We start from the raw sequence: 23537 nt of genomic DNA, 5'->3' as shown, positions 1-23537 counted from the left end.
ACTCTTAGCACAAAAATATGTGATGATGGAAAATGGCTTGAGTCACTTTCATTTCAGACAGCTCTGTGGTTGTTGGAATGAGATCCTACTTATGTGTTCATGTTTGGTTTCAGATAGCCTCTGCAGTCAAGCATGTCGTCCTTCAGGCAGGAGGAGATGCTTTCCCTCACATAATCTGTGGCGATTTCAACTCGTTCCCAACAAGTGTTGGCTATCAGTTGATGTGTGATGGCTCCCTTTTAGACACTAACAAGGCATTTCTGACATCAGTTAAAAACATAAAGAGTTCAACAGGGCCTGTGAGTATAATAATGTTCATACAGCAGCATACCCCATGTATTTTCCTGTGCTGAATCTGCACCACGAGGTGATACATTTAAATCACCCCTTAAATTTGTTTGGCCATATGAGCATTGGGATCATCTGAAAATAATATCGTAAAAGATGCCATTGATACGATTACTTCATTTTAATTATCGTGTTCCTATTTTTATTTGACATTCACTGGGATGTTCAGTGCTCTCAATGTGGTTTCCATTTGTTTCAGAAATCTTTGATTAATTATCTCTTGGAGGAATTCAAACACACTTCATCGAACATAGCAAGTGCCTACAAAACCTGCCTGGTAAAAATCATGATATCTTAGCACTCATCTCACATAACTACATGGAACAAATAAAACATCATGTTCATGTCAACTCCTGCTTAAAACACCGTATCATTGGTGGTCCACTTCTCCTCCTCACCGCCTCCGAGGTCTCGTGGATAGAGCGTTTGGGAAGGTCGATGGTTCGAACCCCTGGTCGCACCATACCCAAAGACGTTAAAATATGGTACTTGTTGTTACCACGCCTAGCGCTCGTCATTAAGGGGATAAAATATAGACTGGTCAGCTCGGGGTCAGTATACTGTGTCAGAGTTTTGTTCCATGTTAAACTGCGGCATGGTATCAACTAGCACTATAAAACCGGCTAGACTAGTATAAGCATCCACACATACGTACTTGCACATCGCTATAAAAGTGCAATAATCTTGAATGCGACGTTACTCTACATTTTTACCTCACCTCACCATGTCCTCTCGTGTAAGGTGGCATTATCAGATGTGCAGGGTTGCGTAACCTAGACATGGCAGGATCTGCCGAGGGTTTTGAATCTCAGTTTAGCTCATGGGTTATGGATCGTGGTTGGTCAGCTTTTGATTTGTTGTTAAAAGCCGCACTCAGCAATATTCCAGCTATATGACGGCGGTCTGTAAATAATCGAATCTGGACCAGACAACCCAGTGATTAAAATCATGAGCATCGATCCACGCAATTGGGATCGATGACATGCATCAACCAAGTCAGCGAGCCTGACCACCCGATCCCGTTAGTCGCCTTTTACGACAAGCAAAGTCGCCTTTTACGGCAAGCATGGGTTGCTGAAGACCTATTCTACCCCGGAATCTTCACGGGTATGGTTGGTCAGCAGCAAACATGTCTATGTATGTTGCAACGCGGCGAACCGCCTCCGTGGTCTAGTGGATAGAACGTCTGCCCGGAGAGGGGAATGTCGTGGGTTCGATACCCGGCCGCGTCATACCAACAACGTTGAAAGATGGTACTTGTGGTACCCTGCCTGGTGCGCGGCATTAAGGGGCTTAAACAAGGACTGATCGGCTCGGAGTCAGTATACTGTGTATACACACCCACACCCACACCCACACCCACACACGTCGCTATATAAGTGCAATAATCTTGAACGCGACGTTCAACACTATTTTACCTCACCGCCACCATAATCAACACACAGTTACTTGTAGTTGACTTGATGTAAATATTATTTATTGAACTCCTAAACAATATTTTCCTTATGGATACAACCAGCTTTAAAATAATAATAGTCTCGTATGGAGGTCTAAAACGTGAAGATATACTATTAGATGTACGGGCCTCTTTTCGATGATATACATTATATGCTGTACAAGCAGGCACACACCCACATACGTGCATGCACGTCGCAATATAACTGCTTTACTCTTGAACGCAACGTTAAACCCCATTTCACCTCACCTCACCTCTCCTCACCTCATCTCACCTCAACACGGCGGTAAGCACGAGAGCCTTTATCACTTTCCTCCCTATGAAACCGACAGACATAATACAACAGAAATACTGTTGACAGCGACGCAAAATCCGACTCACTCTATACACATCATGGTCAGTGAATGTCATGCTTGTTGCAGGGACATGAACCTGAGATCACGTGTCGTGACTACTGCTTCACTGGCTGCTTGGACTACATCTTCTACGGCAGAGTGGGATTGGGCGTGGCCGACATCCTCGGGATAGTGGACAGCTCGGTTATTGACAAGAACGGTGGACTCCCCAACAAGGGCTTCCCCTCCGACCACGTGTCACTGAAGTCAACCCTCTACTTTAAATAGGTAATACAACATGTACAGGCAACCACACCGGCTGAGAATGTTGTATCCCTCGCTATGACTTCAGTCGAGTGAGTTTTGTTGTGGCCTGCTTGGCTGTCGTGCGTCATCGGTGGTAAACATCTTCTCTCCAGAAACCACAGGACCAATAAAGCTGAAACTTAAAATCTTTGTTCCGACCAAGTATGAAACCCCAATTTGGTCAAGAGTTTTGAAATCACATTTTCAATATGGCCACCACGGCAGCCATATTGAAAAAAACTGAAACTTCCCATCTTTGTTACGACCAACTACGAAACCCCAATTTGGACAAGTGTTTTGAATCAGATTTTCAAAATGGACGCCACAGCAGCCATATTGAAAAAACTTTTTGTTTTGGATCCATAACGCCATTTTTGTTCAAAATGTAATTAAATTTGGTACATGTGTAGTTAGTTAGTCAGTTATATGTAAAATTGCAATTTGACCACACTCCTAAATTGTCTCAAAATGCATTGCACTGTAAACATCAGAACAAATGAAGCTGAACTTGATGTGCTGGTTCCAACCAATAATGATACACCAATTTGTTCAAGAGGTTTTCATTAATTTTCTATATTGGCTGCCAGGGCTGTACAGTGTAATACAATATGGTACACGTTGAGAAAGTAGCCCAACATATATCATCCAGGTGTTGCAATATTTTAAATTTTGACCTTAATTTGATTTTTGTACTTTAAAATGAATACAAGATTGAAACCCACACTTTGGCTTTCAGTGCCTGGGACCACAGGACCCGACTTTCCCTTTTTAAGAGGAACAAATATAGACTAGGGTCATACCAGATACAACATACTGCCTCCTATATGCATATATATTAATGGATGCAAATAATATCTGCATTCGACACAAAGGAGTATGGATGTTTGATTGTTTGTTGTTTAATGCACACTCAGCAATATTCCAGGTGTATGACAGTGGTCTGTAATAATCGAGTCTGTACCAGACAATCCAGTGATTGATATCATGAGCATTGATCCACGCAATAAGGTCACGATGACATGCAACCAAGTCAGCAAGCCAGACCACCCAATCCCGTTAGTTGCCTCTTATGACAAGCATAGTCACCTTTTAATGCAAGCATGGGTTTCTGAACATATTCTATCCCCGATCTTCATCATCTTCACAATTGTATGGATGTTTGAAAGATTAAAACTAACGAGACTATGTTCAGACAGCCCATTCTAACAAGGACATTACCATATATAACATGCATAAAGCATCACTCATACTTTGAATTTTATTTGCTGTTGGTACAGTGGTCACCATGAGATCCTTTTTAAATGCCTGGAACCCTTAAATGTATTACTAAGCAAATATATACCATAGGCCACGGTTAATCCTGGGAAATGGTTAATATCTTCCATGGTGTAAGAAAAATGGCTTCTTTATTGCAAATTGAGATCCCATTGCTGACTTGACCGTGATTTGTCTTGTTTCTTACCATATACAATCCTTTATTATTACTTCTATGTTTCAGAGTGGGAAGAAGACAAGGTGGTTCAAGAAGTCTTCCGAAGAAAACTTGTCATCTTCACTATAGATCCACATGCTTACTGAATATAGGACAAGCACCTATAATAGTTTAGTGTTGGTCACAAATGGTATTTACAATGTGGCAGTGATATTTACATTGTATTGGAACTCTGCTGGTTCAGGAAACACAACTGCTGGGTTCATATACACAATTTCAGCTGGAATGTTGGAAAGACAGGGTGGATTGTGGAAGTCAGAACAGGGTACATGCCAAAAAACTTGTGATACAGCAATGGCTGATGGTACAACACTTGTTAAGCTGTGAAACAGAAATCTACCTTGAGCAAAACCTATGATGACTTTATGAAAGTGGTTCTAAGAGTTACAAGTCTGAGTGTTGATCAATGGAAATTGTATTCAAGTATTATTAGTGTAAAATTCACCAGCTGGTTTGAAGATGTGTATGTTTGTTTGTTTGTTTGTTGTTTAACGCTGCACTCAGAAATATTCCAGCTATATGACGGAGGTGTGTTAATTATAATCGAGGCTGGACCAGACAATCCAGTGATTGACATCATGAGCATCGATCAATGCACATGGGGATACAATGACATGCATCAACCAAGTCAGCGAGCCTGAGCACCTGATCCATTGCTCTCATGACAAGCATAGTTGCCTTTTATGGCAAGCATGGGTTGCTTAAGACCTATTCTAGGACGGGTCTTCACAGATCATCCAAATGTGTAAAAGTGTAAATTTACTGATTGGTATCAGAATATGTAAAAGTGTAAAATTCACTGACTGGAATCAGTATATGTAAGTGGGCAGGATATGTAAATGTTTCAAAGTGAGTGAGTCTGGTTTTACACGGCATTTAGCTCTATTCCAGCAATATTACGCTGGGAGACACCACACATTTGTTACATACATTGTACCCATGTTTGGAATCGAACCTGGACCGGCAGTGTGACAAGTGATCACTCTGACCACTAGGCTACCCCACAGTGTGAGTGAGTGAGTGAGTGAGTGAGTGAGTGAGTGAGTGAGTGAGTGAGTATGGGTTTACACCGCTTTTTGCAATATTCCAGCAATATCACATCGGGGGACACCTGAAAAGGGCTTCACACATTGTACCCATGTTGGGAATCGAACACAGGTCTACGGCGTAACGAGTGAATGCTTTAACCACTAGGCTACCCGATCGCCCCCACAGTATATGTAAGTTGAGGAACGGGGTACAGGCCATCTGGGCACCAACCCATTCACACTATATCACAAAGCAACAAGTATCCAAAGTTATAAAATATTTACTAATTCAAACAACAAACATGTCAGCTATTTTGTCAGGGCTGTTTTGTAAAACCATCATCATGACACACCCTGTTTTCAGGCTTAAAAAATACCATCTATGGGGTTCCAAAGTTTCATCTGGTCATAATCCTCATATTAAACCATTCTTAACATGTTTTGTAAAACCACTTAAAAACACAAATTAACAACCAACCAGTATTTGAGCATGTTAAGCGCTCAAACTGACAAGAGTGGGTGGAAAACCGTAAATCCTTGAATAAGCTCCAGAGGTTTGATTGTCTTGGATTATCCTGACCTGGTGTTTATTTGAGGCATACACCTACTTTTGAGCATAGAGTTGGCATCAGGTGTTTTCAATTTTCCTTAAAATGTCTGTTCCTAAGTTTCACATATATCAAGGAAAGATTTTGGGATGTTATTACATGTAATATGTAATCATTATACTTTTACCCCATGTTAGACAAAGTGTTTATCCAAGGCACACAATTATTTCTTTCGGTGTATCAGTTGACTCTACCTTTGTACCGGTAGGGCATTTATTCAAGGATTTACAATATATCATCTCAGTGAACAAGAAAGGCCAGATCAGGTGTTATTTGAATGATGATGTTTGATATCTCAATGTTCAGGTCGATAACAGGATTAGATGAAATGACTTGATCTTCATCAACTGGACACACAAAATATTCATCTATACATACAACCAGTTTCAGATCATGCACATATAAAACATTGACAAACGATGGAAATAAAAAATCATCCCTTATTGTGTTGTATTCAATATTATTCACAACAGATAGTCTTGGGACAAGAATAAAACATACTCTTCCTTCATCACTTTTGTTTTCAACAAACAAATAGATATTTTTATACGAGTATGTGCGTCATACTGATTCTATGAAACGGGTGTCAGAATCCTTTTATTTCCCATGTTAATATATAATACATAGTTTCGTAAAATCGGTTTGACACACATGCGAATGTAACAATTTCTATATTTCATAATCTTTTTGAGCTCTCCTTTACAAACATGCACTGATCACGATGAACATCTTAAAAAACACAACTGTAGAAAGTCGCACCAATCTTCAGCAGTGATGTCACTTCTAGTGTGACGTCATCCTGACGTTACATCACAATAAGATTCAAAAGATGTCAACAATGCCATCCAGATGATGAACACAATAGACTGGTGCACGAGTGCACATAGGATTTTATGAACTCAGATATTTCTAACCCTATAGGTAATAAATAAAAAATAATTCCTACCTCCTCTGGTTTGAGGAAAATGTGCCCGAAAAACATTTAATTTTGTATGCATAACAAAGAAAATAACAGAAAGTCCTGTGTGGCATTACTCAGCAGCAAACTGTTTTGATCATTGATAATTCTGTAGTTGTGTAATGCTGCAAAGTATGAAACTGATTTACTCAAAATATTGCATTACATCAGCTGTTTACAACATGTACAATGTAAGTGTCAACTGCAAAATCGTAATTGAACAAAAGTTAGCAACTATCAAAAATGAATACTGTCATGTGAAACAAATATAAAGTTGACCATAACCCGCACCATTCCCAGCAAAATCATCTGGATAAGAACTGCTCATAATAGATTTAATTCATAAAGTGTCTTTGCATCCTAGATTCATCCCTGACAGTTATTGTCCGGAAAGCTTGTTGTCTGGACTAGCAGGGTCATATATTGGAAATAAGTTGGACATATATTATTTGACAGATGGAACAGGAGAAAATTATGACTTATCCTCCCGAAATATCACTGGCCCCAGAATGACAAGAAGAACTGGCTCTTGAAGGCTGATGAATGCTTGCTGTCTAGTGAAGATATAACGGCTCACATCTGTCCGGGAGTGACCCAGCCACCTGGCCCGGCTTCCAGGGCCTGAGCCACAGCTATAGTGTTCCGATCTTCATACATGCCACCCACTATCTGAACCCCGACTGGTAGCCCACTCTTGTTGAGTCCAAGAGGACACTGTGTGACAGGCAGACCCAGTGCATTGAAGATGGCCGTGTAGGAGAAGTTGGTTGGTGTTGAGAGTGGCTGGTTGTGGAGCTGGGCAGAGCAGGGATGTGATGGATACAGGAGGATTCCCCCATCATCAAGCAGCTCCCTCATCTCCTTCTCAAACTCTGTCAACATCTTCAGGAACTGGGCATTGCTACCCTCCAGCAGAGGGGTGAAGCACTCTATCACAGCCAGCATGATGGCTGGAAGAGTGTGGTGGGACCTACCGATCAGCCAGCGGAACAACTCGTACAAGCCATTAACCGATCCCTTTTCACCAGCCATGAACTCACTGAATGTTGTCCCATCGGAGGATGTCATGCGGGCTGACCACATCTCCATGCTGTACTTCATCCGCCTCAAGTTCAGTGTGGTCACTCGTACACCCAGTGTGTGCTCCAGATACACCACAGCCTGCAAGGGGAAACAACACATTAGTTCTTCAACCTGAAACAATTCTATTTCCCAACATCACACGGCACCACACAGAATAGTCAACTTCTGAACAAAGTAAAATCTGAACGAAGTAAAATCTGAATGAAGTAAATTCAGAGCTAAGTAACTTTGAACTAATCACTTCTACATCACTACATTCAATTCATTAATGTCAAGATCAGATTCTTCCTCTTTTTGGTTCTGTAATCACTGGAATACAACTGACCTTGACCAATACATCACATTAGTTATAACAATATCTACATGAAATAGGAATGTCTTAATTCCCATTTGGGAATTTCTGACAATTGCTGCAGACTTGGTGTTGAAGATTGGCCTATGAGCAGATCAAGATAACCTCCTGTACTGGATTGACCAGCTATTTGGTTGGCTTGCAAGAAACAAATAAGGAGATGGAGGCGATGGAGATGTCACTCTTGTCATGGAGTGGTCCCTCATGGACATCTGCTCATCTCTGTTAATAACCTGTTCCCAGTGCATCCATCAACCTGTTCCAAGTGCATCCATCAACCTGTTCCATCTGCAATAACCTGTTCCATCTGCAATAACCTGTTCCATCTGCAATAACCTGTTCCATCTTCATAAACCATTTCCATTTATAACAACATCAACATGTTCCATCTACATCAAACTGTTCCAAGTGCATCCATAAACCTCTTCCATCTACACAAACCATTTACATCTGTATCCATCAACCTGTTCCATCTACATCCATAAACCTGTTCAATCTGCATCCCTCAATCTGTTCCATCTACATCCATCAATCTGTTCCATCTACATCCATCCATTTACATCCATCAATCTGTTACATCTACATCCATCAATCTGTTCCATCTACATCCATCAACCTGTTCCATCTACATCCATAAACCTGTTCCATCTGGATCCACCAATCTGTTCCATCTACATCCATCAACCTGTTCCATCTACATCCATCAACCTGTTCCATCTACATCCATCAATCTGTTCCATCTACATCCATCCATTTACATCCATCAATCTGTTCCATCTACATCCATCAACCTGTTCCATCTACATCCATCAACCTGTTCCATCTGGATCCACCAATCTGTTCCATCTACATCCATCAACCTGTTCCATCTACATCCATCAATCTGTTCCATCTACATCCATAAACCTGTTCCATCTACATCCATCAACCTGTTCCATCTGTATCCATCAACCTGTTCCATCTGTATCCATCAACCTGTTCTATCTACATCCATCAACTTGTTCCATCTACATCCATAAACCTGTTCAATCTACATCGATGAATCTGTTCCATCTACATCCATCAACATGCTCTACTCACTTTTTTCTGTGCCGCCACCAGTTCTTGATTCACATTACTCTGAAGCAACCCTCCTCCATCATTCTCCATTGAGAAAAACCTCAGCTCCTTCAAGTCCACCTGAAAGATTCATCTTCTCAGTAAGTATTGGAAATGAATAGGAGAATTAATGTGCAGCTGTTTTCCAGATTAACTTTAATTAACATCAGTTAATAACATACCTCATGTGAAAACATTGGCCCATGGCAAACGTTTCAACAACATTTAAATAGCAGTCAAGGTCAATGTATGATCTTACTTGATGGAAAATCTGGTACATTGACTGATGTTTCAACAACATCCAGACAGAGGTCTCCGTCCATCACTGATGTTTTACCAACATTGTGATAGCAGTTTCGGTCCATCATGATCTTGTTTTTAACAGCATCTGGAAAGTGGTCTTGGCCCATCACGGGTGTTTCACCAATATCAGACAGAGGTCTTGGCCCATCACGGATGTTTCACCAATATCAGACAGAGGTCTTGGCCCATCACATATGTTTCACCAATATCCATACAGAGGTCTTGGCCCATCATGGATGTTTCACCAATATCTGTACAGAGGTCTTGGCCCATCATGGATGTTTCACCAATATCTGTACAGAGGTCTTGGCCCATCATGGATGTTTCACCAATATACGACAGAGATCTTGGCCAATCACACGTTTCACTGATATCTGTACAGAGATCTGTACAGTGATCTGTACAGAGATCTTGACCCATCACACGTTTCAACAATATCTGACAGAGGTCTTGGTCCATCACGGTTGTCTAACCAATATCCGACAGAGGTCTTCGCCCATCATGGGTGTTTCACCAATATCCATACACAGGTCTTGGCCCATCACAGATGTTTCACCCACATTCTGACAGCAGTCTGGGTCCATGCCAGCTGTACTAATAACATACTGTAATAAATTTTCTCACTTTTTTCTTCAAGTTAAGCTGCGAAGCATCCCCAGACATAATCTGCATCAGAGGTAAGAGATCAGCAGCATAGCGGCAGAGCGGCCCCGTAACAAGCAGGTCGACCTGACTCCCTGTGGCAGGAGGGTGCTGTCCACTGTTGTCAACAACACCTGCATAACAATAACAACATTAGCATGATCAGAATATTTTCAATTGATGTCAACAACATTTAAGGTAACACACTCATGGCATTAGACATATGGTATTTCCTGGTTACAGGAGATTGTCTACTGTTGCCAGAAAAACCTACATAACATGACACAACATCTAAACAAACACAACAAAATTAAAAAATTAGAAGGTTATCATGCAAGTGTGTTTGGGGATTGTAAATATCCTGTATTAGGAATAAACAATGTATTTAGCGAGCCTTGGCACAATGACAAGGGTGACTCCATGTTGGTTTGTGAACGCTGAAAGTAGTCCCTACTTGACCCTTTGATATTTGCATCTCTATCCCCATTTGACCCCAACGAACATCGTTTTTGTCCCCTGGCATTATCCTGCCGAGAAACCTACCCATTACATGACAAACAAAAATATTAAAACTCAGCATTATCTAAGGCAACAACACAACAACTGGCCTCTCAAGGGAAACTGGCCACTACAGGTGTGTATGAGAGAAGAGTGCGAGAGATGTGATGCATGTTGGCTTGGACAGTTTCAATACAACAAGTTCTCCAGTGTTGGGTTGCCTAGGTGTCCATGTTACATATGCAGCTGGTTGTTAATTTGAAAAACTGTGACAGGACATTAAATGCATGCTTCATCTGCAGCATGTACCTATCCTCCCCCATGCTATTCTACTGGAATCTCTCACACCATATTTCAGCAGTTTCTTAATATAACATTATATCCGATCAATCATTGTGCAAGTACCTGGGTCCTAATAAAATCAAAGTTTACTTTAAAAAAGAAGAAGAATACATTACTTAGATTTCAAGTTTAAAAGCAAACAAAACACCACTTACTCATTTTAGGTGTATCATTTAATGACAATCCTGGTTATGTTTTGTATAAAGTACACGTTCAGCATGTTCAGATACTGAGTTACATTATACATGTTAACACTCAAAAAGGCTCAGCCAGTTCAACCCGATTATGTTTCTAGGTTTGTCAGCCCCATACCCATGCTTGTGGGTTTCACCGAAGTGGTAAACGTCCTAGACCTGCATCACTTCGGGCTTTCCTCCCACATTAAGCTGACACGCCGTGATATGGAATACTGTTAAAAGCGGCGTTAAACCCAACTCACTCACTCAAAAAGGCTCAGGTGTATTGCTAGTTACTTCCGTTACAAATTTAATATTAAATTAATACTAGCCATGTTCCTAATCTCAACACTGAAGATTGTTTATATGATAAGGTACCACATGGAAATGTAGAGAACAGCTGACAGGAAGTATTGTCTTACCTCTAGAAGGTTTGTGTCCGTACACACCATTGAAGAAAGCTGGCATTCGTATACTTCCCCCGATGTCCGACCCCACTCCCATGACGGAGGCTCCCGTGGACAGGATGCACCCTTCACCTCCTGCAACAACAGACAATGGACACTGGATTTTACTGGAAACAAAATACTGCATCCTGTACATAGTAAAATTCAAAATGGACACATTGGACAGGTTGGAATTATTAAATTCATAATATTAAAATATACATTAAATGTACATGATGTATCTGATATTGCTGTTCTGATAAGATGTACAATCAATGTTAGTTCACACTACCTTCACTCAATCACAAAGCATATATTGAAACCAGGAAATGCCTTTCTGTTAGAAGCATAAAGAGCATCACACATAATATTTGTACTGTTTAAATGGTACTTCTTCCTTAATCCAGACTTCAGATTGTGAGATGGGTAACAAGACTCTCTATTATGTCATCCATATTGGATGTTAATGTACACAGTGTGAAGTGTGTGCTGTTTACATGGTTTAGATAGGAACCCAGCCTATCGAAATGCCTGTAGATATAATTCATATAATCATAAATTAATTCTTCTGTGACTATATTGAAAATATCAATACACAAGGGTTGTATTGCAATACATGTCTTGCTGATGGCAGTATTTCAATATATCGGCAGTGTTGGCTGAAGAGCGCGTTTTTGCGTCTTGGACGCACAAAAATGAGTTTGAACGCACCTGCGTAACATGTGTGGGTCTCGTGGACGCAGTGACTGGGGCGTTATTAATTTCATATCGAATTGACACTGTTATCGTAAATCAAAGACGTACGTCTTTGCGTAAAGGTATTTGTTGCCAAACAAGACCGGGAAGCATGTTGATTAACACTTCCGTTTGCTAAACCAAACCAGTTTCATTATTCTCTCCCTGTTTATGACAAATACCCAAACCGGTTTCTTGACCTATATCTATTTTCGATTTTGCATGTATTAATGTTTGGTATGGTCCGTAGCTTTGCTTCAGCCAATCAGGTGCCGCATATTAAGCAGGTCGGATATAGTCGTAATTCATTTAGCTTGATTGGTCGAAAATTTCCCGACCTTGTGTCAAACTAAAAATAGCCCGGCACATTAAGGGTATACTTCAGAACGTGGTAACAGTGACCCGCGAAATCGAGCGACCGTGTAGGATGGTACGCTATGTTATCGCAGTAGATTGAAATGGGGCACGCTTATAACCTTATTAAATATGTGATTCAAATATTTTTTGTTCATTGGATTGATCGATGCTGATTTTCTTTACCGAGTTTGGTAAACAAAGTTCCTGTGTGGGTTATATGGTTTACATCACGTCCTGTTTTGTATTTTACATACGACCGAGGTTTGATCAAGGGACTTCGTTTAAACAAATGGGTTCTTTTTCGTATCAATTTCGAATGGAGGAAGGGGTAATTCCACTTCAAAAACATCCCAGAAACTATCATAAAGAAGTTAACGTGTGTACAAGTAGCCGTGACATACCGCAACGAGTCCTGTATTCAATCATGCAATGAAATATATCGTGCTTAGATTTGCATAAGTAAACAGTCAACAGTTTGTGTGGATTTCGAGATTTATCGATACCGCCATACTGTATATGATAAAGAATAAATGCGGACACTTGAATGTAAGCATTGTTTTTATTTAGCGGACTCTGAATATTTAGTTATTCTACAACAGACTTATCAAGCTGATTATAATTCAATCTCTTGTGGGTTATATTAAGAATTGCAAAACACATTTTGACAGAACCGTTATTAGTGTAAATGACATGTTTTAACATTTATAGCACCTGAAACATGTTCATTGTTGACTAGATTTATGAAGGAAATGCTGGATCCTGAACATACTCTTACTTAAAAAAACTGTTTGATATCCCAATTATGTTATGACTCATTGATCATTGTCACAGTTACGACATGAACTCACTACTCAGTACAGTAGCATCAGAACAGCCATTGAACTTGACTGAATCCATAAACTTCAAATCATTGGAAGATCTAGATATAAACATTAACAAATGTCTGCCCCTATGACCCCTTACCAATGGCTGATCACCCGTGTACTGCCTTTTCATTTACAAAGTTAGATATTAACATGGATAGTTTTGTGTTAAAATATTCATTAGTATCAAATTTCCATTTTAAGAAATTGTTTGTCCCTTAATGTAAACCTCTTGGTCATGAGAGCAGGATGTGTCCTGATGTGAACCTTTCTCTCACTTTGCCTGTTTGTTGATATTTTGCAGTTGCGAAAAGATGTCTGATTTTTCACAACCACTGTATTCTGTTGTTTATGTTATATTATGATGCTACAAATTGGACCCCTCCATTTTTGTTTGGGACCCCTAATTTTATGCTGAAGGGGTCCAACTGACCCCAAGAAACTTTAAGCCAGAGCAGACACTGTATCGGTATACCAGTTATATTGTAAACCCCTATATACCATGTCCTATGACTTTACAGAGCATTATACCACCAGGGTGCGTTACGTCCATTGTTTCTGAGGTTTGTTCTTTGTAACGACCCTGCACGTGCAACATGCTGAGGTTGGATGATTCCATTTGGAGGAGAGGGGATAAAGCCTCAATTCACAGTTCCTGCATCCTCTCATAAAGCACATTGCATAGCACTATCAGTGACTATTATGAGTTATGTCCCTTCTATGTCCCTCCCATTGACCAATCAGATTCCACCTCTCATATAACTTGCATTTGCTTCAAACAAAATGGCGCCCAGTCAAGACGATCTGATCAAAATCTATATTGTAATAAAACGGGTCCTACTTCGCGAAGTGCATCAAATCATGTGAGCACCTTGAGTAAAACTATGAAAAGATTTTGAAAATATCTGTTGATGCTGAGTTGGTGGAACACATGCTTTTCAAATCCTGCAATCGACCAATCGGATGTCGATTTCATGACGTGATTTTGATTGGACTATGCATAAACTTGTTAGTCCAGGTAAAATATAACTCCATAATTCCTGCCTTGTTTGACAAGGGTGGAAACTGGACTCGCCTTAAGGAGGGCGCTTACCTGTACATACACATGTACCTGCAGTCTTGCAAAAGAGGGATATTCATGGCGTATTACATATGTTCAGTCATGGCTGAATGAAATTAACAGTCTGAAATTTAGGGGTATGTTATCACAGATTTAATGCTTCGGTATTTTAATTTCAAACCCTCTTGCACAGGTTCATTTTTCAAAATAACATTTGAGATATCAAATCCATGTAAAGGCATTTTTCACAGGAGGTAATACTTCATAACTGGGAGGGATTTGGAAGTAAAATACATTGTCTTAATCATATTTTATTCACAGCAGTGAAATGGACTGGGTACAACAGAGCTCCAGATAACTTTTTGAGCAATTTAGTTTTTACTCCAAGGTTTCTATTCTAATTGGGTAATTCCATTTTTCATTGGGTACGTATTTTTTTACTCATCACTGTATTGGGTTTTACCCAAAATGAGTAAGAATTTTGAGATTTAAAAACAAAATGAAATAATGTTTTAGATGTATATTGGAATATAATGGTTCTAAATATAGGGTTGACTTGGAAAGTAAATTAGCTCGTAATTGTGTTTCGGAATTAGCTCCGTTGTACGCATGATGAAAAAGCTCCATTGGGTATTTAGAATGGCTGTTTTCAAACGATTGACTTTTCCATTCAATGCATGCGTTTCTGTACACAAGTTAATTGAAAGTCATTGGGTTTTGAATAGTTTTGGGGGTTATTTTACGCAAATATGCAGCTTATTTGTAGCCCTGGTACAAGTTTTCCATCTTAGAACACCCTCAGCCTACAAGTACAACATAGAGGGGCAGAATATCTATCATTAGACTTTCTTATTATGAGGTGAGGTGAAATGGGGTTTAACGTCGCGTCCAAGGTTATTGCACTTATATAGCGACGTGCATGTACATGTGTGTGTTTGTGTGGCTGCTTGTACTAGTCCGGACTGATGCCGATTTATAGTGCTAGCTCACTGAGATACCATGCCGCAGTTTAACATGAATACCCCACTAAGACACAGTATACTGACTCCGAGCCAACCAGTCCTTGTTTTAGCCCATTAATGCCGAGCGCCAGACAGGGTAACAAAAAGTACCATCTTTTAACGCCTTTTGGTATGACGAGGCCGGGGATCGAACCCCGGACATTCCGCTCTCCAGGTGGACGCTCTGCCACTAGACCACGGAGGCGGTCTTCTTATTATGATAGATAAACAGTTGAACACTATTGAACATAAAGTGATTTTTAGTCATTGGGAGACATGCATGGCCATGCAAAACTAATTTGATACCTAACCGAAATTTTTGTGTATTGTGTGTACCTGAGCTTCCTCCTACGATGTGACTGGTGCTGTAGGCGTTGTTTGTCCGGCCGTACACGTTGTTTGCAGACTCGTACCACATACAGAGCTCGCTGGTGTTGGTGAGGATAAAGGGAATGGCTCCAGCTGCCTTGAGGTGTCTCACAACAGCAGCCGTTGATGGAGCCTTGTTATTTCTCCTTGTCCACAGACCAGAGCAGCTTGGCATACCTGAAGACATAACAGCAGCATCACAACATGGAACCACTGGCAAACACTGTCTACTACAAGAACCTGTTTACAATGCTTGACCTGCATATTCAGTGCGTGTCCCCTGCCACTGTAAGAAAGATAAGCGTTGTCCAATGCTTGTTACCATGGTTACACCCTTCTCCCCTCTCTGAGTACACAATTATCATGATCATATTTCCTCTGTGAGAGAATAACGTTTATTTTTCCCCTACATGTTAACAATGTCTGAACAGTATGTGACATGCCTGCCCCCCAACATCTGTGACATGCCTGCACCCACATCGGAACAGTATGTGACATGCCTGCCCCCCACATCTGAACAGTATGTGACATGCCTGCCCCTACATCTGAACAGTATGTGACATGCCTGCCCCTACATCTGAACAGTATGTGACATGCCTGCACCCACATCTGAACGGTATGTGACATGCCTGCACCCACATCTGAACGGTATGTGACATGCCTGCACCCACATCTGAACGGTATGTGACATGCCTGCACCCACATCTGAACGGTATGTGACATGCCTGCACCCACATCTGAACAGTATGTGACATGCCTGCACCCACATCTGAACAGTATGTGACATGCCTGCCCCTACATCTGAACAGTATGTGACATGCCTGCACCCACATCTGAACAGTGTGTGACATGCCTGCCCCTACATCTGAACAGTATGTGACATGCCTGCACCCACATCTGAACGGTATGTGACATGCCTGCACCCACATCTGAACAGTATGTGACATGCCTGCACCCACATCTGAACGGTATGTGACATGCCTGCACCCACATCTGAACAGTATGTGACATGCCTGCACCCACATCTGAACAGTGTGTGACATGCCTGCTCCCCCACATCTGAACAGTATGTGACATGCCTGCACCCACATCTGAACAGTATGTGACATGCCTGCACCCACATCCAGGCCACAAAGTTAAAAAAAATTCAAAGGAGCCACTTGGCTCCTAAATTATTTTTTCAAGGAGCCAAATAGAATTTCAAGGAGCCAAGACAAAATGTAAGGAGCCAAAAGTAATGACTTGTAATTTAACTGCATAACAAACAAAAAAAATCCATTAGTTTGAATAATCAGTTTTAAATCATGAACAACAACTGTTGACGTGTTGTTGAAGCTTTTGAGTTTTTCAGACAAACAAGCTTTAGAACATTGTGTCAGTAACATCATCTGACAGTTTACCGGTGCCAGTTGCAGGTTTTGGTTCATCGAACGTGTCGATAGACGACGAAACTTCCGTGTCAGCTTCGCCATTCAAAGCATTCCGTATTATCTTGAGTATACTGCGCATTTATTTCCAAAAAAACACAGCTGTGTAGAAGGGGGTGCGCATTATACACGAAATAATGAGTTTTGATGTTTTTCCCCCATGGAAAGACATTACCGTGAGAACGTAACACCGGAAATACCATGTCAACAAATCCATACTGAAGTACGCAAACAAATCACGTAATTACACTGTCTGACTATAAAAAGTGTTCTTTGTATATCTGGACTTATGTTAGTAACTTATTTCATTAATTTTATTCAAAATTACTTTTAATATTGTTTTAATTTATTTCGGCGAAATCGTGTGTGAAGCGATCGGAAGATCTAACAAACGGTTATTAAGAGAAACCACGGTCAGATTACCGCTATTGATGCCTTGAAACGAACTTTCGTTGACAGAGAATGGATACATTTGTCATAAATGCCATACTTTGACTCGTTAAAGGTCATATTTGTTTTTGTTGGACGATTCTATGTCAACACGTAATTCACGCGATCACGTGCACGGGAGCCTTGACGGTGACTGGTCAGACTGTGTGTTCCATGTAAAACCATGTAATACCCGGTAATAGCAATCAGCTGCTTCGCTTACGCTTAGGGTTATTATCATTTCAAATATGTTTGGTAAAAGCTGCATCTAAATTAACAAGATATTGGAATATATTATTCCTGATAAAAAGAAGAAGTTTCAGATACATTTTTTGCCGATCCTTGCATTCAAACCCTGTAAAGTTATATCATTGGGTGTGACTTGACTGAATCACCGGTAAATTCCAAGAAATTGTGTGTACAGCTGATTGCTGTGTCCGGCTTAGTTTACGAGAAGATACACATGGTAATCTTAATCCCTGGATATAAAACAATGCCTAGCAGAACAAAAAAATACAATTTAAACGGTAAATCAACATGTCTGGTGATTTTTTATCTATGTGTTTATCCCTTTCAACACCGTAGGCCGGTTTTCCGGCCAAGCCGTAGTCACGTCAAAATAGTATATATTTGTATGGACCTACCTATAATATCATTCATTTATTAAATCTATCACATTTCACAATGTCTGAAATACGTATTCCATATCAATTTATCATTTTTTTATCAATAAATAAAAAATTATTCACTATTTCCCGCGATGTTATTGAAAATATAATTCTCGGACACACATTTCAACAACGGGTCCACATCGAACATGTCAAAGAGCAAAATAAAGACGTTTTAAGCAAATCTTTGATATATTATACAAAGTAATAAATAAATTCAACAAAAATATATCTAAAAGTAATCAAACTTACATCTAAGTTATTATTTCCATCTTTTCGTGCGATTGCATGTAATGTAAGTCAAATGACATCTCAGCTTTCGTCGCCTTAAATTCTGGGCTCGGACACGATGTTTAATGCAAAAATATATGCATGAAAAATCTGTCACAGCTCGTAACCTAGCACGATAGATTCACGAAGTTCCATATTTTTAATATATATATATCGTGATTTCCTGCCTTTTAGTTCAGAATAACATGATTTAACAAAAATCTTTCGCCAACTTCTGAAATTTATCAAACACGAGCTTGGTATCACCGCTGAAATTTGATTGGCTGCCTGCCTTACAAGTAGTTAGAAATGTAGACAGTGATAGTAATTTCCAATATTACTTGCCTCCGGACAAGTTAAAGTAAGTGATTTTGTTGCCCAACCTCGTATTTCTACTTTCCCCGAGAGTCGGGAAATGGCAAATTTCCACCCCTGTTTCCCCCCCCCCCCCCCCCAAAAAAAAATAAATACTGAATCTGCTAGAGAGGGGTGCGCACTATACTAAAGAAAATACGGTATTCATCATTTGCCGATTGACAACGATTTGTTGTTGTTTTGACTTGCGCAAATATAGAAAAATACTTCGTGTTTTTGAACGGCGAAACGACCGCCTGAGCTGTCACCTGGGCGGATGTCGTACAGCGCATGCGTGGGTACTAAACTCTTAACATCGTTAGTGCATTACTTAATAACGGAAAGTGCTTCCTTCATTCCAGGTATGGAGCTTCATATCGAAAGCGAAAACAGAACACATGGCCAACAGTGATCTTGTCGATGTTATTATGTTCTGATATCGATTTTTTTCACCGAAGTTACGCACTTATATTAAAAACGATCTTTTTTAATATCTTATGACAAGAGATATTTAGTCGCCAAACTTAATTAAAGACAAGGAGCCAGTTGGCGACTGACATGAAAATACCAGTCGCAAAATACAAAACTAGATCGCCATGGCGACCAATTTAGTCGCAACTTTGTGGCCTGACATCTGAACAGTATGTGACATGCCTGCACCCACATCTGAACAGTACGTGACATGCCTGCACCAACATCTGAACAGTATGTGACATGCCTGCACCCACATCTGAACAGTATGTGACATGCCTGCCCCCACAACTGAACAGTGTGTGATATAATATGCCTGCCCCCAACCTCAGAAACAATGTCTGAACAGTATGCCTTTCTTTTGTCCCTTACTTCTCAAAGCATTTAAACTGTAATTGCTTAAATGTGTTACAATAATAATAATAATAATAATAATAATAATATTAGTCCACTTGACATTCGCTAACCCATCAATCAGGAAGTTACTCACAGCACTACACAATAGTTTCACATTACAATTTTTTAAATACTGTATTCGACGTAATAAGCTCCCCGCTCTAATAAGCGCCCATGGCGATATATGCTAATATATTGGCTAGTGAACAATCCCAATTAGCAAACCCTTCCGATTGATCAATGTAGAAAAGACTTATTTATTTGCGTACAATACGCACTCGTGTTATATGCACCCTTCATTATTGGCAATTAAACTCTGGAAAATATATCTGTCGTATATAAACATTTCAGGCAGTCAGCATAAACCACGAAATTTATCTTTCAACTCTCTTTTTTTCACCAAAATAATATTCTAATAAGAGCCCCCTATTTCTAATTTTGAGAGCACTTATTACGTCGAATACGGTAGATCTGTTTTGAGGTTTGATTTGAAGGCTTACCTTTTACTTGAAATGCTTCTTTAACAGACAGTGGCACTCCCAGCAGTGGTAAATTTTTGACAGAACTGTCGTCCTCAGCTAGCTGCCTGTCAACATTTCCAGCTGCCTCCAAGGCTTCCGAGAACATGTCCACTACAACAGCGTTGACCACTGGGTTGACCGCCTTCACTCGCTGTATGAATCTCTGCATCACCTCAACAGCGGTCACCTGCAGCACAGACAACAGACACACACCTTTAGCTATCAGAGCATTATGTTCACATCATTGCGAGGGTCTGGTTGAGAATGTAAACACGATGAGAGGAAAAAACCTGTGGGCCCTTTCCCCCTGTTTTTATGATTATAATATTATAAAAAGGGCAAAAGTGAGTGTGGCTCACTAATACCCCCGACCGGCCTAGTGTATCAGTAGTTTCAAATTAAATAATGGATAGGGTTAGGGTTTGAAAAATTCATTAAAAAAAATTGATAATTAATAAAAACAATTTTTTTCTTTTGACTGCACCCCTCCATATGACACGGATTATATGTACTAAGTTTGAGATGAATCCACTGAATAGTTTGAGAGAAATCGCGTGGACAAAGTTTTCGGACGGGTGGACGGACTGACGGAACCTTGGTATAACTATATACCCCGACCTAAAAAGATGGGGGTATAACAAATGAACGATAGAGCTGTTCTCATAACAGTTATAAGTCAGAGGCCAAAATCAATGGGACTTGATTATATTTAGTCATCTACAGCTAAAAATCAGAAGGGGAAAAGGCTTAATTTGATTTTCAATGTCTGATCAGGAAACGCCTGACTGACAATTAAAATATCATAATGATCATACTTTTATCCCAAACAATAACAATTTGCATACAGAATGTTCATCAATATTTTCATATTGGTCAGCAATACTATTATAAAAACCATGCCCTCGGACAGTACATCGTTTAACAGCTCACTGAATGTAGGGGGATGGACCTATAGCCTGCTGAACAGAGGTGTGCAAGGTCAATAGTCAACATGGTCAAGTAGAGCTAATCACATGACTTGTCATATGGCAGGGGGCGGTCGGGTAGCCTAGTGGTTAAAGCGTTTGCTCGTCACCCCGAAGACCCGGGTTTGATTCCCGACGTGGCTACAATGTGTGTCCCCCGCCATGATATTGCTGGAATATTGCTAAAAGTATTGCTAAAAGCAAGGTAAAATCAAACTCACTCACTCACACACCCATATGGCAGGTATTGTGCACTATTTATAGCACAATCTGACACCAATTCACAATACTGCCATTTGGCTGCTACACCTTGAGTAAACATTACAGACAGTGAACAAACAACTCTCACAAATCATATAGAGTTTTTAAGCTACCATACAATACCATTGTTAATTGTGTTTTGTTTGGGCCTATAGGGCCTTCATATGAACATGTGGAATAAAGTATTCATTAATATACTGAGTTTTGAAGCCAAATACAGTTCACATTGGTACCTTCTTTGTTCGAATACGATCAGCAATCTCCACTGCACTCAAGAGCAGTACTTCATCAGTGACTGGTGAGACGGTCGTGGCTGGGTACCACCAGGTTAATATCGCAGAGAGAGGGGGCTGAAGGAGCATCTGGAGGAGAAGGAACAGACATCTCACTGCCTGCCGGAGCAGCCTCACTAGCGGCTGCATTCTGTAGCTGAAACAACCAACACCATCATTGTATATCTGTCTACATCATACAACCAATTAAACACATTCATTGTATAGATAAATTAAATATAGACTACTAAATGAGCTCCCAAGTAATACCAATCTTATTCAACGAGTGATGTTTGTTTGTTTGTTGTTTAACGCCGCACTCAGCAATATTCAAGGTCTATGACGGCAGACTGTAAAATAATCGAGTCTGGACCAGACAATCCAGTGATTAATATCATGAGCATCGATCCACGCAATTGGGATCGATGACATGCATCAAACCAAGTCAGCGAGACTGACCACCCGATCCCGTTAGTCGCCTCTTACGACAAGCATAGTCACCTTTTACGGCAAGCATGGGTTGCTGAAGACCTATTTTACCCGGAATCTCGAGTGAATAGTCATAGTATCTGACGAGCGAAATCAGACATCCTCTTGATCCACCGCATAATCCAACTGAGTTTTAACAGAATAATAGTTCAAACACATTAAAAGTTGACAGGTATTACTATTAATTAAATAACATACAATGGCTTTCCTTAGTTTAGGGTCCAGGCCCGGCCACAATGATAGGTATCGTAGTGCTAAGGTGTTTGTAACTCCCATATTTTAACATAGATTTACAACTGTCGCTACGCTACAATCACTTTGTGGAACGGGACCCTGCACTACAAGTTTACAAACATGTCACAGTTAACTTTGTCGTAATTTGCCTAATTGTGTTGCAATTTAAGCTACTCTTCCGAAACAATGCCCAGTTCCATTCACAACCATCAATTGGATTTCTGTTCCTATGGCAACGCTACATAAATATGTCCACTAATTCAGAAGATAACGTGGACATTTTAAACACGCAGGCTGAGTATTTTTGTCATCACATCATAATACATTACACTGATAATAGCAAATGTCATCACCTGAAAACTGCAATCACGGAGGTATTCACGGAAGTGTTACAGGTTAAGCTCCGCACACCATTCGGCTTTACTTTTAATATAACAGGTTTGCAGATTTATCCCTGCAAAGAGCTCTCTCGTAAGACAATGAAGGATAAAATCGAGATTTTGATCATTGATATGTTCCTCTTGAAATACATTTCACCGTCTATCAGCAGGAGGCAATCGTAGACACATCAATTGTTGCAACAATATGTTGTCTACATGTAAATGCATGCCCGAAGAAGGCAGGAATCGCGACACGCGTCTATAAATAGAATGTCGGGTTTCCGATTGTAATAATAGTAACGCCTGTTGTTAAGCTGGGCCCCGTCTCTAATATCACAATATAGGCGCAAGTTGACGACGCGCATAGGGAGCCGGGAACCAGCTTAGCGAGTGACGGGGCCCAGCTTTGTGTGAGCGGTCTCAGACGGACGATTTAGACTGAGCTTCTGTCTAGTATATTCTGTAAACGCGTCCGCGTTTTCCAACAACAGTATCAGTTTAGAATATCATAGTATATTCTGCAAAAACATAATATTAAGCAACT

General features: G+C 40.3%; 2 protein-coding genes across 6 annotated transcripts in view; one reads left to right on the top strand and one right to left on the bottom strand.

Moving 5' to 3' along the window:
- Nucleotides 1-4401, top strand: part of LOC124113627 (2',5'-phosphodiesterase 12-like) — a 49690-nt gene extending 45289 nt beyond the window's left edge. For all 5 annotated transcript variants that reach the window (XM_046474079.2, XM_046474077.2, XM_046474078.2 and 2 more), the window contains exons 5-8: nucleotides 114-299; nucleotides 548-625; nucleotides 2227-2427; nucleotides 3944-4401. In XM_046474079.2, the coding sequence (XP_046330035.2) occupies nucleotides 114-299; nucleotides 548-625; nucleotides 2227-2427 (465 nt within the window). In that variant the 3' untranslated portion in view covers nucleotides 3944-4401. The remainder of the gene's footprint in view (nucleotides 1-113; nucleotides 300-547; nucleotides 626-2226; nucleotides 2428-3943) is intronic.
- Nucleotides 4402-5230: 829 nt separating this feature from the next.
- LOC124113623 (fatty-acid amide hydrolase 2-like) lies at nucleotides 5231-23281 on the bottom strand. Its single transcript, XM_046474067.2, has 8 exons — nucleotides 22967-23281; nucleotides 21852-22047; nucleotides 20372-20579; nucleotides 15824-16033; nucleotides 11448-11567; nucleotides 9992-10143; nucleotides 9047-9145; nucleotides 5231-7692 (listed from the first exon to the last, which is right to left on the bottom strand). Exons 2-8 carry the CDS (start codon nucleotides 22038-22040, stop codon nucleotides 7105-7107), a joined length of 1566 nt encoding a protein of 521 aa, XP_046330023.1. The 5' UTR covers nucleotides 22041-22047; nucleotides 22967-23281; the 3' UTR covers nucleotides 5231-7104.
- Between the last annotated feature and the right edge of the window lie 256 nt (nucleotides 23282-23537).

This window comes from Haliotis rufescens, unplaced genomic scaffold (assembly GCF_023055435.1).
Source record: "Haliotis rufescens isolate VD_foot unplaced genomic scaffold, xgHalRufe1.0.p SCAF_5, whole genome shotgun sequence".
Lineage (NCBI taxonomy): Eukaryota > Metazoa > Mollusca > Gastropoda > Lepetellida > Haliotidae > Haliotis > Haliotis rufescens.
This window is presented reverse-complemented; position numbering and strand designations above follow the sequence as displayed.